The sequence below is a fragment of the Somniosus microcephalus genome, chromosome 6 (genome assembly GCF_052327205.1).
Source record: "Somniosus microcephalus isolate GS21.2 chromosome 6, FLI_Smic_1.0, whole genome shotgun sequence".
Classification (NCBI taxonomy): Eukaryota; Metazoa; Chordata; class Chondrichthyes; order Squaliformes; family Somniosidae; genus Somniosus; species Somniosus microcephalus.
The window spans coordinates 78,420,061-78,438,882 of NC_140992.1; the positions used below are offsets into that span (position 1 = coordinate 78,420,061).

The 18,822-nt window shown below is 45.4% G+C and overlaps 2 protein-coding genes across 2 annotated transcripts in view; both read left to right on the forward strand.

Moving 5' to 3' along the window:
* The window catches only part of LOC147115816 (UDP-GalNAc:beta-1,3-N-acetylgalactosaminyltransferase 1-like), a 485,760-nt gene that overhangs the window by 80,148 nt on the left and 386,790 nt on the right, over positions 1-18,822 (forward strand). The gene's annotated exons all lie outside the window — the stretch shown is intronic.
* LOC147115817 (protein phosphatase 1L) overlaps positions 11,420-18,822 on the forward strand; it is a 311,711-nt gene continuing 304,308 nt past the window's right edge. The window contains exon 1 of the mRNA XM_085990400.1: positions 11,420-12,129. Coding sequence (XP_085846526.1) covers positions 11,731-12,129 — 399 coding nt within the window. The 5' untranslated portion in view covers positions 11,420-11,730. The remainder of the gene's footprint in view (positions 12,130-18,822) is intronic.

Here is an 18,822-nt window from a genome sequence, read left to right on the forward strand (position 1 = left end):
ACCTAACCTGCACATCTTTGGACTGTGGGAGGAAACCGGAGCACCCGGAGGAAACCCACGCAGACACAGGGAGAATGTGCAAACTCCACACAGACAGGCCAGATTTGAACCCGGGTCCCTGGCGCTGTGAGGCAACAGTGCTAACCACTATGCCACCGTGCCTCCCTTATTTCAGTTGATGTATATAATATCCAGAAAGTTGTAATTAGTTACAACTTAAAGGCGAGTTGGCCGAGGTAAGTTGAAAAAATTGTGAAATTATGTTTCTCTTTTTTTTTCCATTTTTCTTCACCAGCAATCGATCAGCCCAGCACTCTGCTGCAGTGCATTGGGCTGATCGGTCCAGATCACGGCTGCCGTCAGGGACCAGGTAAGTGTAAAGTCCACGCCTCAATAATATACGGACTTCGGGAGAACAGTTTAACAGGTACTTTACTGAACAGGAGGGCAACGTCAGACTGAAATGCAGAAGCCTGCTAGGGCCTTTTATACAGGGGTGGTCACTGCCGGTACTGCAGTCTAAAACCAGTTCTTCCCTTAAAGGTACATACACAACAATTCCTCCCCTTTTAGATAAACAGTACATAACATTCATTTAACAACTAAATAATAACTAATTACAACTTTCTGGATATTATATACATCAACTGAAATAATCATTTATAAGTTCAGTCTTTGAGGAGGCTTCCTGATCCTGACTGGATAGCGCCTTTCTCGAGTATCCTGTTCTTGCGGCGAAGCTGATTCTGGTTCATGGTCACTGGTTGGTTCGTCAGCTTCCAATACCACTGCTTCTGAGGTAGACGCAATCTGTACTTCAGGTTGATTACCAGGTGCACCTTCTCATGGCACGGGTTTGGCTTGTTCCTGTGACTCTAGAATCTGGTCAGCATGGCGCCTCACAATGCTCTCTCCAACGTCCACTGTGTACATTAGTGGTCCCTGCTGTGTGCATATCGTTCCTGGCTGCCATTTTTCTGTTCGGTAGTCGCGGGCCAAGACTGGTTGCCCTACCTTGAAGCTCCGGGTTGGCTTCTCATTTATGTGCTGGAATTGCTTATCCTCAACATCTCGTCTTATGTTTGGTTTGAGCAAATCCAGGCAACATCTCAGCCTTCGGTTGAAGAACAGTACGGCTGGAGCTTGGTTGGTTACTGCATGTGTCGCATTCCGGTAAGCAAACAAGAAACTATCCACCTTGCATTGTAGTGGTATGTCGTCATTATACATTGCCTTTATGGCCTTTTTAAAGGTCTGAACAAACCTCTCAGCCAATCCATTTGTGGCTGGATGATATGGGGCAATTGTGTAATGTTTCACCCCATTATTCTTCAGGAACCTCCGGAAATCCTCAGACACAAACTATGGCCCATTGTCAGAGCAAATCTGTTCTGGCAACCCATTCCTGGTGAAGATGGTCCTTAGGACTGCAATAGTTTTCTCCGTGGTGGTGGAGGACATTTTAATAACCTCTGGCCATTTCGAATGGGCGTCCACAGCGATTAGAAACATTGAGTCCATAAATGGACCAGCAAAATCAATGTGTACCCATTGCCATGGAGATGAGGGCCACTCCCATGGATGTAGCGGGGCCTGTGGTGGAGCGTTTTGGACCTTCTGGCATCCTGTGCATCTCTTGGTCATATCCTCGATTTCTTTATCGATTCCCGGGCACCACACAAACGCCCCGGCTAGGCTCTTCATTTTTACCCCTCCCAGATGACCCTCATGAAGCTCATTGAGCACTCTATCTCTCAACTTGGGTGGAATTACCACTCGGGATCCACACATCAAGGTTCCCCGGCACACTGACAGCTGTTCTCTCCTTGGCGAGAATGCTGGCAACAGTGAGTCGCCATATGCTGGCCATCCCTTCACCGTCAAATCGTAGACCCGAGAGAGTGTCGGGTCATTTCGGGTTTCCTTCTCTACACTCGAGTTTGTAACAGGTAAACATTCGACTATGGTCGCATGGAATATCTCAACAGGGTCCACTGCCGGTGTTTCTTCTACTGTAGGCAACGGTAGGTGCGACAGCCCATCAGCGTTTCCATGCTGTTTCGTACCCTTGTATTCTATGTCGTACTGATGTGCCCCTAGAAAAAGTGACCATCTTTGCAGCCGTTGCGCCGTCATCACCGGAACGCCCTTCTTTGGGTTAAAAATGGAGACCAGGGGCTGATGATCAGTCAGTAGGGTGACTTTCTGCCCGTGCAGATAGTGATTGAACTTCTTCACCCCCCACACCAGGTTGAGGGCCTCCCTATCAATCTGGGCATAGTTACGCTCGGCTGAGGTTAGCGAGCGCAACGCAAAGGCTATTGGCCTCTCTGAACCGTCACGGAATTTGTGTGACAGTACCGCTCCAATGCCGTAGGGTGACACATCATATGCCAACCGAATCGGTAGTGTTGGGTTGTAGTGGGCCAATACTTCTTTTGAAGTGATTAGGCATTTACATTCCTGAAAGGCACGCTTACACTCATCACTCCATTTCCATGTCACTCCAGTTTGCAGCAGGGCGTTCAGTGGGTGCAGAATTGTAGATAAATTTGGCAAGAACTTATGGTAGTAGTTCACCAACCCGAGGAACGACCTCAGTTGCGACACATTTTCCGGTGCTGGAGCCTTGACTACAGCCTCAATCTTGTCCGGCGACTTATGCAACCCTTCCTCATCAATCATGTGGCCACAATACGAGATTTGTCTCCTGAAGAACTCGCATTTGGGGCGGTTGGCTCGTAGCCCATATTCCTGTAATCTCATGAGCACCTGCTCCAGGTTGGCAAGGTGTTCATTGTCATTTTCGCCCGTAACCAGGATGTTGTCCAAATAACACTGGGTCCCCGGGATCCCTTGCAGAACTTGTTCCATTGCCCTTTGCCAAATAGCCGGGGCCGATGCTACCCCGAATACCAGTCGATTGTACTGGTAAAGGCCTTTGTGAGTGTTTATCGTGAGGTATTTTCTAGATGCTTCTTCCACCTCCATTTGTAGACACGCTTGGGCCAGATCAATCTTTTTAAAACGTTTCCCTCCAGATAGTGAGGCGAAAATATCTTCTATCCGCGGAATTGGATACTGTACTGTGTGCAGGACTGGGTTCACAGTCACCTTGAAGTCCTCACAGATGCGAACCTTCTTTGGCTCCCCAGGCGTGCTGCTCAATGCTTTCTTCATTACAGGAATGATGGGTGTGGCCCACTCGCTCCAGTCCACCTTGGACAGCACACCCGAACGCTCCAGACTCTCCAGTTCAGCTTCAACGGCTGCGCGGATTGCGTATGGCACCGGTCTGGCCTTGAAAAATTTTGGGTTTGCGTTATCCTCAATCTTTATGGTTGCCTTTACTCCTTTTAGAGTCCCAAGTCCTTGTTGGAACACCTCTTCCGCGTCAGATAGAATTTGTGACAGACGTCCAGGTGCGACGTCATCATCCTTTTTGTCGGTCACAGTTGGCGCCAGAATGGAATGCCAATCCAATTGTATTTTTCGGATCCATTCACGTCCCAATCATGGTGGTCCTCCATCTCGTAGTATATACATATATAGTTTCTGTGTTTCCTTGCCGTTATATTTAACTGGCACCATTATTTTTCCTCTAGGGTAGACCTTTTGCCCCGTGTATGTCTTCAATACAATGGACGTGTCCTTTAAGGGTATGTGTGAGAATAGCCGCTCATAGTCTCGTCGATTCATGACAGTTAGGGCTGATCCTGTGTCCAATTCCATCTTTACTGGGGACCCTGCTATCATGAGGGTGACCCAAATGGTTCGGTGATCTTCCTTTGCAATCACGTTGTGTAACTTTAGACAACTTAGTCTCCTGCTCCCGGAGTCCTTATCACTCTCCTGATCTTCCGAACTACTGTCTGTCAGTTTCTTTACTTTCCTGTACTGTTCCTTAGTAGTTCTTGTCGTGTTGGTTTTCTTTCCCGACCTGCAGACTCTTGCTATATGTCCCATTTTTCCGCATTGCCTGCATACTTTGTCCTTAAACCAGCAGTCCTTCTGCTCATGGGCTGTTCTGCCGCAGCGATAGCACTTTTCTGCTCCATACGCCATTTCATTAGTGCTGTATTCTTGTGGTTTCTGTTGTATTTCCGGAGCTCCCCATGCTGCTGCTTCATAGGATACTGCCACGCTGAAAGCCTGTTCTAGAGTCAGGTCCTTTTTTGAAAGTAGTCGTTTCTGGGTTCCTTCACTCTGGAGCCCGCAGACAAACTTATCCTGCAAGGTGTCTGACAGTCCTGCCCCGAACTGGCAGTGCTTCGATAACTTGCGTAGTTCTGTAAGATAATCAGCATTGCTCTCATCTTTGTGCTGGTTTCTTTTATGGAACTTTAATCTTTCTGCTATCAGCAGCGGTGTAGGGTTTAGGTGTTCCTGTAAGGTATTAACAATCTCCTTAAAACTTTTCTCCATTGGTTTAGCTGGGGTAATTAAATTCCGCAATAGGCCGTATGTACTCGCGCCCATGAAATTCAATAATACCAACGCCCTCTTTCCATCGGCCACCTCATTTGCCTTGCAGTACACTTCAATTCTTTCCACATACGTGGTCCAGTCTTCTACCTCGTTGTCGAAAGCAGTGATACTGCCACTTTTCGGCATCTTGGGTGATTTAAAATGGCGCCTCCCACGCTTTTCCTTCTTCCCCAACGGGATAAAATGGCGCCTCCCACGCTTTTCCTTCTTCCCCTTGCTGCCGCGCTGCTCCTAGTGTTCTACGGGGTAATGGCAGCGACCCGCGACTTCGGCGCGTCTCGCTTTCCTTCCCCCCCGTTTATTTTCTCTCCGCTGCCCGGTTCTTGAGCACCGACCGCGCCCTGTGCACTCCACCCTCTCTCTCTCTTGTTTTCTTTTCCCGGCGACGCTGCGTGGCCCGTTTTGTAGAGCCGCTCGATCGAGCTTGAGCCCGCCGCAGTCCGGAAGGGTCAGCGCACTACCTGCTACCAGCACGGTTTGCTGGAACACCTTAACTGGGGAGCCAAGCACAGCTCTCCACAGTCTCTCCCGCAATTCTCCGAACACCGATGAATTCTTTGGGCGGTTGCCCGCGGTCGACGCCCGTTGCTCAGACTACGACCTCCAAGAAACCTCCTCTCAGGGCGAGATCCCCGTGAGATGATGCCACACTGCAGGTGAGTTCGAACTTATTCGTCGCCACTGTAAAGTCCGCGCCTCAATAATACACGGACTTCGGGAGAACAGTTTAACAGGTACTTTACTGAACAGGAGGGCAACGTCAGACTGAAATACAGAAGCCTGCTAGGGCCTTTTATACAGGGGTGGTCACTGCCAGTACTGCAGTCTAAAACCAGTTCTTCCCTTAAAGGTACATACACAACAGTAAGTTTTGCCCTTGCAGAGCCTGCAGCGATGGCCCTGCCCTTTAAGGGAGGGAAGGAGCCTTCCAACGCGGCAGTGCTGCACGGCCCATTGTGCAGTGCTGCTCACCTACCGCCCCACCCGCTGCCTGTTGTGCTCCAGGAAGGAAGTGGAGCACTTCATTTAGTGCTCCACTTTCTTCCAGGAGCACAAAACCGAATTTTTTAAAAGTTGAAAAACATTAGCGCCTGGCACTAATTTTTTCAACTTTTAAAAGTTAGCGCCCCAAACGGGGTGATACCGAATTTCTCCCCCTATGACTATCTTCCTCACTGTTTACTACACTTCCAGGTTTCGTGTCATTTGCAAACTTTCAAAATTCTGCCCTGTACCCCAAAGTCCAAGTCATTAAAGTATGTCAAAACAGCAGTACTGAACCCTGGGGAACACTCCTTCCAGTCTGAAAAACAGCCATTCACCACAACTCACTGTTTTCTATCCCTTAACCAATTTTGTATCCATGCTGCTACTGCCCCTTTTATCCCATGGGCTTCAATTTTTCTAACAAGCCTATTATGTGGTACTTTATCAAACACCTTTTGAAAGTCCATTTACACAACATCAGCTGCACTGCCTTCATCCACCCTCTCTGTTACCTCATCAAAAAACTCAAGTTAGTCAAACATGATTTGCACTTAACAAATCCGTGCTGGCTCTCCTTTATTAGTTCATGCTTGACCAAGTGGCTGTTAATTTTCTCCCAGATTATTGTTTCTAAAAGCTTCCCCACCGCCGATGTTAAACTGTCTGTAATTGGCAGGTTTATCCTTCTCCCCTTCTTTGAACAAGGGTGTAACATTTGCAATCCTCCAGTCCTCTGGCACCACCCCTGTATCTAAGGAGGATTGGAAGATTGTGGCCAGCACCGCCGCAATTTCTACCCTTACTTCCCTCAGCAACCTAGGATGCATCCCATCCGGATCAGGTGACTTATCTACTTTAAGAACTGCCAGCCTTTCTAGTACCTTCTCTGTATCTATTTTTAACTCATTCAGTATCCTGGCAACCTCCTCGTTTACCGTAGCTTTGGTAAACTCCTCTTCCTTGGTAAACACAGCTGCAAGTACTCATTTAGTACCTCAGCCATGCCTTCTGCCTCCACCAATAGATCTCCATTGGTCCCTAATTGGCCCCACCGCTCCTTTGACAACCCTTTTACTGTAATATGCCTATAGAAGACCTTTGGTTTCCCTTATGTTAACCGCCAATCTCTCTTGCACTGTCTCTTTGCCCCTCTTATTTCCTTTTTCACTTCTCCTCTGTACTTTTTATATTCAACTTGATTATCCATTCTATTATCAAGCTGACATCTAGTGTAACGCCCCCTTTTTCTGCTTCATCCTATTCTCTAACTCTTTCGTCATCCAGGGAGCTCTGGCATTGGTTGCCCTCCCTTTCCCCTTAGTGGGAATGTACCTAGACTGTATCCAAACCATCTTCTCTTTAAAAGCCGCCCATTGCTACATTACATTTCTGCTGCCAGTCTTTGACTGCAATTTACCCAGGCCAGATCACTGAAATTAGCCCTCTCTAGTTAAATATTTTTATTCTAGACTGCTTTTTGTCCTTCTCCATAACTAATCTAAACCTTATAATACTATGATCACTATTCCCGAGATGCTCTCCAACTGTCAGCTGTGGCTCAGTTGGTAGCACACTCGCCTCTGAGTCAGAAGGTTATGGGTTCAAGTCCCCCACTTCAGGGACTTGAGCACATAAAGCTTGGCTGACACTCCAGTGCAGCGCTGAGGGTGTGCTGCACTGTCGGAGGTGCCATCTTTCGGATCAGACGTTAAACCGAGGCCCCATCTGCTCTCTCAGGTAGACATAAAAGATCCCATGGCACTATTTCGAAGAAGAGCAGGGGAGTTAACAAGGGAAATTAGGGATCGCATAAGATCCAAGGAGAGGACATATAAATTGGCCAGAAAAAGCAGCAAACCTGAGGATTGGGAGCAGTTTAGGATTCAGCAAAGGAGGACAAAGGGATTAATTAAGAGGGGGGAAATAGAGTATGAGACTAAGCTTGCAGGGAACATAAAAACTGACTGTAAAAGCTTCTATAGATATCTGAAGAGAAAAAGATTGGTGAAGTCAAGAGTAGGTCCCTTGCTGTCAGAATCAGGGCAATTTATAATGGGGAACAAAGAAATGGCTGACCAATTAAATACATACTTTGGTTCTGCCTTCACAAAGGAGGACACAAATAACCTGCCAGAGATGTCGGGGAACATAGGGTCTAATGAGAGGGAGGAACTGAATGAAATCAGTATTTGTAGGGAAATGGTGTTAGGGAAATTGATGGGATTGAAGGCTGATAAATCCCCAGGGCCTGATAATCTACATCCTAGGGTACTTAAGGAAGTGGCCCTAGAAATAGTAGATGCATTGCTGGTCATCATCCAAAATTCTATAGACTCTGGCACAGTTCCCATGGATTGGAGGGTAGCTAATGTAACCCCACTATTTAAAAAAGGTGGTAGAGAGAAAACGGGGAATTATAGACCGGTAAGCCTGACATCGGTAGTGGGGAAAATGCTAGGGTCCATTATAAAAGATGTAATAGCAGAGCACTTGGAAAACAGTGACAGGATCAGACAAAGTCAACATGGAATTACAAAAGGTAAATTGTGCTTGACTAATCTACTGGAATTTTTTGAGGATGTAACTGGTAGAATAGATAAGGGAGAACCAGTGGATGTGGTGTATTTGGACTTTCAGAAGGCTTTCGATAAGGTCCCGCATAAGAGATTAGCATGCAAAGTTAAAGCACATGGGACTGGGGGTAAGGTACTGACTTGGATAGAGAACTGGTTGGCAGACAGGAAGGAAAGAGTTGGAATAAACGGGTCTTTTTCCGAGTGGCAGGCAGTGACTAGTGGGGTACCGCAGGGATCGGTGCTAGGACCCCAGCTATTCACAATATGATGTAGACGAGGGAACTAGATGTAATATCTCCAAGTTTGCAGATGACACAAAGCTGAGTGGGCTAAGGATAAGAGGTAAGCCATTTAGGACAGAGATGAGGAGGAATTTCTTCACCCAGAGAGTGGTGAACCTGTGGAATTCTCTATCACAGAAGGCAGTTGAGGTCAGTTCATTAAATATATTCAAGAAGGAGTTAGATATATTTCTTAAGGCTAAAGGGATATAGGGAGAAAGCAGGGACAGGGTACTGAATTTGGATGATCAGCCATGATTTCATTAAATGGCAGAGCAGGCTCGAGGGGCCGAATGGCCTACTCCTGCTCCTATCTTCTATGTTTCTATGTTATCCCTGGTGTCGTGGCCAATATTTATCCCTCAACCAACATAACAAAAACAGATTATCTGGTCATTATCACATTGCTGTTTGTGGGACCTTGCTGTGCGCAAATTGGCTGCTGCATTTCCCACACTTCAAAAGTACTTCATTGGCTGTAAAGCACTTTGAGATGTCCGGTGGTTGTGAAAGTCGCTATATAAATGCAAGTCTTTCTTTTTTTAACTGTGACATTCTCCACTTGACCCACTTCATTACCCAGGACTAGATCCAGCAATGCCTCCTTCCTCATTAGGCAGGAAACATACTGATCAAGAAAGTTCTCCTGAGCACACTTCTGAAATTCCTCCCCCTCTCTGCCCTTAACACAATCACTGCCCCATTCAATATTGGGGTAGAAGGGCTCCTATTATCATTGCTCTATAGTTCATGCACCTCTCAGTAATTTCCCTGCATATCTGCTCCTCTATCTCCTTCCCACTATTTCGTGGCTTATAAAATACACCAAGTAGCATAATAGCCCCTCTATCATTTCTTAACTCCAACCAAATAGATTCTGTCTTTGACCCCTCTTTCTAGCACTGTAATATTTTCCTTAATCACACCTGCTCCTTTTTTTCCTTCCCTATCTTTCCTGAATACCTTGTACCAGGAATATCAAGCATCCAATCCTGCCTTTTTTGAGCCAGGTCTTTGTTATTGCCACTACATCATATTCCTACTTGGCTATTTGTGCTTGCAGCTCACCAACCTTATTAACCACACTTTGTGCATTTCCACACGGCACTCCAAACCTAACTTAGATTGTTTTGTATTTTCTATGATTCCACCTAATTCTGTATTATTTCTAACTCTAACTGTCTCTCCCAGTCCTCTGTGCACCATGTTTCTACTTTTTAATACTGCATCTTGGTGCCCAACCACCTGCCGAATTAGTTTAAACCATCCCCCACAGCACTAGTTAACCTGCCCGCAAGGCTATTGGTCTCAGCTCTGTTCAGGTGCAATCCGTCCAGATCAGAACAGATCCCTACTACCTCAGAAAACCTCAGCGTGTGTTCGAGCAGCTGGCGGCACTTCCTGCACAAGTTCCCACATGGGACAGGAATTGCAGTCTACAGTTCGTAGTTGTCCTTCCATTCTAATTAGAAACTTAAAAAATATCCTTAGATATAAGGTGATTATTCATATAATTACTGTTAACAGGTCTAAACTATTTTAATGCGTTAAATGACACTTATTTTTCTATTCACTCCTCAAAGTGAACTAACCAAAGACAAATTATTTACTCAAGCTTAACAAGAACCACTGAGATCTAGGGTTTGGATGATCAGCCATGATCTCGTTGAATGGCGGAGCAGGCTCGAAGGGCCGAATGGCCTACTCCTGCTCCTATCTTCTATGTTTCTATGTTTATGTTTCTATCTCTAAACACAAAGAACCTAAATATTCGATATCTAGATACTTATATTAAAATCCTCGGGTTCTGCGGCTCCACTCTTCTTTTGAGTTGGGTGTGAGAACCACCTGTTTATCAGCTGTGGCTCAGTGGGTAGCACTCTCGCCTGAGTCAGAAGGTTGTGGGTTCAAGTCCCACTCCAGAGACGCGAGCCCAAAAATCTAGGCTGACACTCCAGTGTCTGAGGGAGTGCTGCACTGTTGGAGGTGCCGTCTTTAGGATGAGACATTAAACCGAGACCCCGTCTGCTCTCTCAGGTGGATGTAAAACATGGCACTATTTTGAAGAAGAACAGGGGAATTATTCCCGGTGTTCCACTATTTATTCCCAATATTTAACCCTCAATCAATATAACAAAAATGGATCATCTGGTCATTATCACATTGCTGTTCATGGGAGCTTGCTGTGCGCAAATTGGCTGCCGCGTTTCCTACATTACAACAGTGACTACACTTCAAAAATACTTCGCTGGCTGTAAAGCGCCTTGGGACATCCAGTGGACGTGAAAGGTGCTATATAAACGCAAGCCTTTCTTTTTTCTCCACCGAATTCCTACTATCACCAAATTCTTAGCTTCCACTCTGTTTGCGATCCACTCCGATTGCAATTCACCCAGCTCTGATTCAAAGCTCTGTTCTTATGATTATCTAATTGTTTGAAAGTGAATATAAAGTTCATATAACTCTAAACTAAATATTCATATATATTTAATATATAAAATTCTGATTATTAAGATTACTTTCAAATCAATAGTGATTCAATATTTTGGGGAAATTAACCAGAATTTTGCAATGAAACGAAAATATTTGATGGATATTACGTTTATGGGAAAACTGTAATCATATTCGTTAGCTAATTTACTGTGCAAATCTTAAGATTTGTTATACCAAAAGCAACAATTGTTCTCCCCTCCCCGCCCTTCCTCCGTGCTCCTGATGGGGAATGAGTAAATATTTGGAAATATGAAATGGGTGTTCCTATAAATAGAGTGCCTATTAGCCAGCATGAACTGTAGCTCTAAATACTTCTATAAGGGAACAGCGTATTTCGCACAATGATTGAGTTTTGGTCCTTTCTACCTTCCGTTAGAATTCTCTTGCTGGCTGAAAAGTAGAATCTACCAAACACAGAGGGGAATTCACGAACTGAAATAAACTTCATAACAATTGCCGAGGTTTGTTTGGTATGTCGCTTTCCCCTATATATAGAAAAAACAGCTTTGCAGAAATAACGCGATGAAACTATTTCGGCCAAGTTGAGAAAATAAGGGAAATGCTTTACAGGAAGGAAAGGTGCTCCCCGTAGCGTGGGATGGGGTGTTCCCGCAGTGGGAATGCGGCAGATCGTGTTGTCAGAATAAACGGGGATCTTGGTGGAAGCGGCGTTGGTGGGGATCGGGAGGCAAGGTTTTCCGTGGTTGCAACATCACTCACTGTCTGAACATTGAGCAATAGTGCAGTTTTCTATTGGCATCATCACCTGGAGGGGTTTAGGCGTCTGAGGTCCGGCTGCACCTTGTAGAGGAATCGAACGCCGGAGACGCTGCCTTTTTTGCGCAGGTCCCTGTTGTAGAGGATGGTGAATTGATTGTTTGATTCTCTTCAAGTTTGTAGAATAAATGATAGAAGATACAATGACTCTGTTGTCTCTTTTAGGCCGCATCATGCGTTATTTTCTTCTGAGGCCGGAAACTTTGTTTCTATTGTGTATCAGCTTGGCTCTTTGGAGTTATTTCTTTCACACAGATGAAGTGAAGACCATAGTGAAATCAAGCCAGAATGCGGTGAAAATGATGAAAGGGAAAGTGGTGGAAATCATTCAGAATGATCGGTTCGGGGGACTGGACGTCCTGGAAGCCGAGTTCTCCAAAACCTGGGAGTACAAGAGCAACAATGTGGCTGTTTATTCCATTCAAGGCAGGCGGGATCACATGGAAGATCGATTCGAAGTCCTTACTGATCTGGTCAACAAAAGTCATCCTTCCATTTTCGGGATTTTTGATGGACACGGGGGAGAGGTGAGTCCAGTAAAATTCACAGCAATTTGAGATGTGCTCGGTTTGTGATAATGGACCCTTCCACCTATAAGTCAGAATTTTTTAAAGAGCGTTGCGAGCTTTCGAAGGTACCGTACAACTGAAGTGTTCGACGCCGGTGAAGCAAGTGACGTATTAAAGCTGCACCAGCTGGATCCTGGATTTGAAGTTTAAGCATTTGAGGGATTCTGATATCTTAACATATCGCCAATTAGTAAATCTTAAAGATATAGAGGAAAACAATGCAAGAGGAGTGCGTTTAAAATGTTTGAAACAGGAATCGACAGCGATGTCAGTTTCAGAAGGACACGAGTCGAATCTTATTTTAAATATTTGACATTGTCATTTCATTATTGCTATAGTGACATTATTTATTTTCTTTACATTCTATTAAAAATGGGGTATTGTGTCCATTTTTTAATGTGATAAGTTTGGACACACTACCAACCTTTTAAGAAAGGACGTTAGTTCTTGGTCGACAGCCTTTGGGCATATGAGGCTGTATAGGTTAGTTAGAGATGCATCTTAGTTAACCCAAATTGCTGTGTTAGTAAATGTGAGGTAGTACATTGTATCAAAAAAAGTAAATATGATTCTTTGAATGGGGGAAAGTTGGGTGATGTGGAAGAGCAGAGAGATTTGGGCATTCAGTTTAACAAGACATAAAATTAGCTCAGGTGGATAAGTCTGTAAAAAAGCTAATGGAATACTGGAACATAGGACAGAGGAGTACTGGGTCTTATGTCAAGAAGTATAGAATATAAAACTCCAGATATAATGGTGAATCTATATAAATTCTTAGTAAGACCACAGTTGGAATACTGTGTGCAGTTTTGAATTCCACACTATAGGAAGGATGTTAGGCAATAGAGAAAGTACAGCACAGATTTACTGGGATGCTGCCTGGCATGAGGAAATACAAATATGAAGACATACTTGAAAATTTGGTGCTGTTTTTGTTCGAATGGGGAGATAACAGGGTGAATGAATAGAGGTGTTTAAAATTATGAAGGGATTGGACAGGGTGGAAAGAAAGAGACCGTTTCCAGTGATTATGGGGTGATAAATATAAGAGGTTTAGGACAAAGAGCAGGAGAAACATTTTTACACAGAGGATTGTGTTAGTGACTGAGACCTGGTCAACGTTTAAGAATAGGTTAGATAGGTGGTTGAAGGAAAAGAGGGTAAAGGGATTTAAGCACATGGGATTAGGACTACTGGAATCCGAGAGGAATTTCTCCGTTTTTCCTGAAGTTGACCACACTTATTTCCTTTTGTTGATCTGCCCCAGGAGTTAGCATTTCTAGCGACCGGGGAGGGAAATGCATCAGATTGAACTGTCTGGTGGCTAGGGCGAGCAGCGATGGGGCTTGCCATCTTTTCATGCTTTTTTCATATGCATGACGGTTGAATTGATATCATACTGTTGCATATTAAACTAACGAACACGCTTTGGGTTGGTGCTATATTAAAACAAGTACAAATTATTCTTGCACACGCTGTGAGGTATTTCTCTCGAACTAAATTTCAGAAGTTCACTTTTTATAAAGAAGTGTTCCTTTGATTTCTTCAGGTCTATTTAATAGCCTTCATGTTGAGCAGAAGATACTGTGTGGCTGGTAGTGTCTCGTTTTATTTAAGGTCTCCAAACGCACGATCCACATTTGCTCGACCAAAATCAATATGTAATTGTAAGGACAAAGACAAGCCCAAAGTGTATAGCAACAACGTGGACTTCTACTTGAAATAATGTTAGATGTTTGCCCTGGATCGAAACTTTAGAAGATCACACGTTGTGCTTGTGCGTCTTTATGTCACTATTTAGTAACAGAAGTTCGAAGACCCTGTTCACTGATAACACGGTCAGACCAGGTCGCAGCAACCAGAGATAATGCTACTGACAAATGAATCATTGTGTTACCATAGTTTTGAAGGTATCCACAGTCTGCAATCTATATCACACAACGTTTTTACATATAGACAAAATAAACAAAAAAGGCCTCTCTGAAATAGCTAAAGCGACCTTTTAGATGTTAATTATGCTGAAGGTAAGGACGTGTATTTATCGGGATTGTCATTTTATAATTTAGTCATTTTATAATTTAGTCATTTCCTGCACCGTTGTTATATCATCGATTATTATAGGCTTTTTCCCCAACCCTTTTAATGGAGTTTATTGTTTGCTCATTTGAGATTCTCTCATGAATTTAGATTATTTTCGTGTTTCTAGTGATTGTGAAACATATCCCGTTATCTTATTATTTTCGTGTTTCTAGTGATTGTGAAACATAACCCGTTACCTATGTTCTCGCGAACCTTGAAATGAGCGCATGTGTTGCAGAACTAAAATGGGAAAACGTGGCACGCTTGATCTCGACCTTCAGAAGTGTTTCCGATGTGAATGTTTAACCATAGCTGCTGAGAAGGGATACATACACGTGTAACCTTTCGTGAGGACTGGTGCGGCTTTTGGTTCGTCATCACGAGAGTTTGTGAAGATGGCAGCAGCGGTCGAGCCGGGCAGATTGGTGGCGGATTGGGGGAGAAGCGCTCAGACAAAGCTGGGGGAGGTCTCTGGAAGAGTGAGCTGGTTTAGACAGGTGGAGCAGTTGAGCTTTGGCTTAAGAGAGTGAGCTCGTCATCTGCGACCTTGCATTTCACAGTTCCACGAGCAGCTGCGCCCTATAGCCAGACTAAGACGTGTTTGGATTACTAAATAACATCTACATTATCAATCACCTATGCCCTGCTCCTTCCGCAGTGAACATTAATTTAAAAAAAAATTCGACTGCCAGTAAAATGCCCCTTAGGCGCAAGTGCGCTCTCCGATAGCTCCTTTCCGATTAAACGAATTTCGTTGCCAACTTTAATCTGGACACACACTACATATTTCGTTTCACTTGCTCTATTAAAATTAAATGGCAATTGGTGCATTTACAACCCACATTGATCGCCTGTGATGTGACAACCAGCATGTATTTAATGAAAGATGAAGGTGATGCCTCGAGTACATCGCTAATTCCCCTCGTTTGTCGCCTCCATGTAAAATCTACAGACGGATGTCGAAGATGATGGGATTTAATTATAATTGCGATTAGTGTCGTTGGGTGTTTCATTTTTGCATTTGATATTCTGTGACCAGAAGGCATGTTTTTTTTTGGAGAAGATTTATGATCGTTTCACAAGGGAAACCTTAAACATTATAGAGTAAAGTTAATCAAACAAGAAACATATAGTATAAAAACAGAAAATGCTGGAGATACTCAGCAGGTCAGGCAGCATCTGTGAAGAGAGAAACAGAGTTAATGTTTCAGGTCGATGACCTTTCGTCAGAACTGGAAAAAAGCAGGAAATGGAACAGATTTTTAAGCAAGTGTTGGGGCTGGGAAAGGGGGGAGGGGATGAAAGAACAAAAGGGAAGGCCTGTGATAGGATAGAAGGCAGGAGAGGTTAAGAGACATTAAGAGATAGTCAAGGCAAAGGAGATGGTAATAGAACAGGTTAAGAAATGAAGGATGGCTCTTGATGAAGTGTAAATTGCGCTGGCAGAATGAAAGACAGCTGTCATGTGGGAGAAAAAAAGATACAAACAAAAAGTGTGGATAAAAATATATATATAATAGGGCCGAGGTTATGATCTGAAATTGTTGAACTCAATGTTGAGTCCAGAAGGCTGTAAAGTGCCTAATCGAAAGATGAGGTGCTGTTCCTCGAGCTTACACTGAGCTTCAGTGGAACATTGCAAGAGGCCGAGGATGGTGAGGTCTGAGTGGGAATGGAGCGGTGAATTAAAGTGACGGGCGACCGGAAGCTTGGGGTCCCCCTTACGGACTGAACGGAGGTGTGCTGCAAAGCGGTCACCCAATCTGCGTTTGGTCTCCCCAATGTAGAGGAGACCACATCGTGAGCAGCGAATACAATATATTAAATTGCAAGAAGTACAAGTAAATCGCTGTTTCACCTGGAAGCGGTGTTTGGGGCCCTTGGACAGTGGGAAGAGGGGAGGTATAAGGGCATGTGTTGCATCTCCTGCACTTGCATGGGAAGGTGCTGGGCAAAGGGGAAGGGGTGTTGGGGGTGATAGAGGAGTGGACCAGGGTGTCGCGGAGGGAGCAGTCCCTTCGGAATGTTGGGAGGTGAGGGGAAGATGCGTTTGGTGGTGGGATCACACTGGAGGTGGCGGAAATGGCAGAGGATGATCCGTTGAATGTGGAGGCTGGTGGGGTGAAAGGTGAGGACAAGGGGAACTCTATCATGCTTCCGGGAGGGAGGGGCGGGGTGAGGGCAGAAGTGCGGGAGATAGAACGGACACGGTCAAGAGCCGTGTCAACCACAGTAGAGGGGAATCCTTGGTTGAGAAAAAAGGAAGACATGTCGGAAGCACTGGTGTGGAAGGTGGCATCGTCGGAGCAGATGCAGCGGAGACGGAGAAACTGGGAGAATGGAATAGAGTCCTTACAGGAAGCAGGGTGGGAGGAAGTGTAGTCCAGGTAGCTGTGGGAGTCAGTGGGCTTGTAGTGAATGTTTGTCAATAACCTATCCCCAGAGATGGAAAAGGAGAAGTCGAGGAAGGGAAGGGAAGAGTCGGAGATGGACCATGTGAAGGTGAGGGAAGGTTGGAAATTGGAAGCAAAGTGGATGAAATTATCTAGTTCAGGGCGAGAGCAGGAAACAGCACCGATACAGTCATCAATGTACCGGAAAAAGAGGTGCGGGAGGGGACCGGTGTAGAACTGGAACAAAGAGTGACGTAACAAAACTCACTACGCACTTGGTTTGAGCATAAAGCAAGGCTTTAATCAACTTGTTTCAGAACATGGAGGTCTAGTTCTACTTCACTAGTTCCTTGTCTTACAAAATGTCCCTGGAAAGCTGGGCCCATGCCCAAGTATTTATACTCCTTGGACGGCGCCACCAGCTGGCCGTCCAGCATTATTTCATGAGTAGTTTATTGATGAATGATGAGATTAATAACATTCTTCCTGCCTAAAAGATTTGGAAGTCCAATGACTTCCTCTTAATGGATTAGGCGGACCACAAATAGCCGCAGTCTTTTAGATTTTTGTTTATGGCTAGAAGGCACGTCTCCCCGGACCGTGTCTTGGTCCCTGGGCTGCTTGATCCGTACCGGTGGATCGACAGGGCCCGTGTTGCTTTGATCGACCCGAGGGAGGCTAGGGAGATCGTGACTCCGGGTGTGGGTCCCCACAGGCACACAGAACTGGCTTCATCCTGTTGGATAGCCGGGGGTTAACTGGCGTCCTGGCCTCGGGTGGCCATCCAACGGGGAGCGCTCGGCTCCCCGAGTGGATCTTGTGGGGCAGCTGGCAGATCTCTCAATGTCCCAGGTAGGGCGTCATCTTCAGGGGAGCGCAGAGTGTCGGCATCATCCCCGTAGGTCCCTCTCTCGGTTGGGTCCGTGGAACCGGCCGGACAGGGAGCCAGGTCCCGGAGCGAAATGGTGGACTCCCAGCCATCAGGGTACTGCACGTGCGCTTACGTGGGGTTGACGTCCGTGAGTTCTACTTCGTCGACGAGAGGATCATTTTTAGATGATCGGACAAATCTTTGGAGCAGCACGGGTCTGGGAGCTGCCAACCATGATGGTAGTAACGTCCCATGGGTGGAGCGACGCTGGAAGCTGAAGAATCGCTCGTGAGGTGTGACATTGGTAGACGTAGAAAGGAGAGACCTGATGGAATGCAAAATGTCAGGGAGCATAGTTTCCCACTGCTGGTCTGGTAGGTTGTGTGACCTCAGCGCAAGACGAACAGCGTTCCAAATGATAGCATTGTATCTCTCAACTTCTCTGTTACCGATGGGATGGTATGGTGTCGTTTTACTTGTGGCGATTCCCCGTTGGGAGAGATAACTTTTGAGTTCACTTGACATGAAGGAGGGACCCCGATCAGAGTGGATGAAATTGGCTGTACTGCAAAGGGAAAAGACTTGATCAAGGCATTTGATCACAGTGGAAGTAAGCATATTGGGACAGGGGAAAGCAAAGGGAAAGCGTGAATATTCGTCCACCATAGTCAGTAAGTAGTTGTTTCGCGTTGAGGAAGGCAATGGCCCTTTAAAGTCAATGCTGAGTCGCTGCATAGCGTATATGAGCGAGCCATCCGATGGACGGAAGAATTGCGGTTTTAATTCCGCTCAAATTCTACAGGAGGAGCACGTTCTTTTCACATCTTCTGTAGAAAATGGGAGATTTTTAGATTGCACAAACGGGTAATGCCAGGATGGCATAAGTCAGTATGAAGTTCCGCCAGAGTCGAAGTTGACATAGAAGAGCAGAATGCTCGCGTGACGGTATCCGGGGCCACATTCTCTTTGCCGGGTCGATAATGTATGTTGTATCCAAAGGCGGCCAATTCCACTCTCCAGAGTTGTATTTTGTTATTCTTGATCTTAGTGCGTTTCCGGTTATCCAGCATAAAGGCCACGGAGCGCTGATCGGTTATAAGTGTGAAATGGCGATGAGCGAGAAAATGACTCCATTTATGTACCGCTTCGATGATGGCCATAGCCTCCTTCTCGACAGGAGGATAATGGAGCTCGCTACCCTGCAAAGTTCTGGACAGAAATGCAACGGGTTGACCACCTTGATTCAAGGTAGCAGAGATCGCCACATCCGATGCATCGCACTCGACCACGAAAGGAAGATTTTCATCA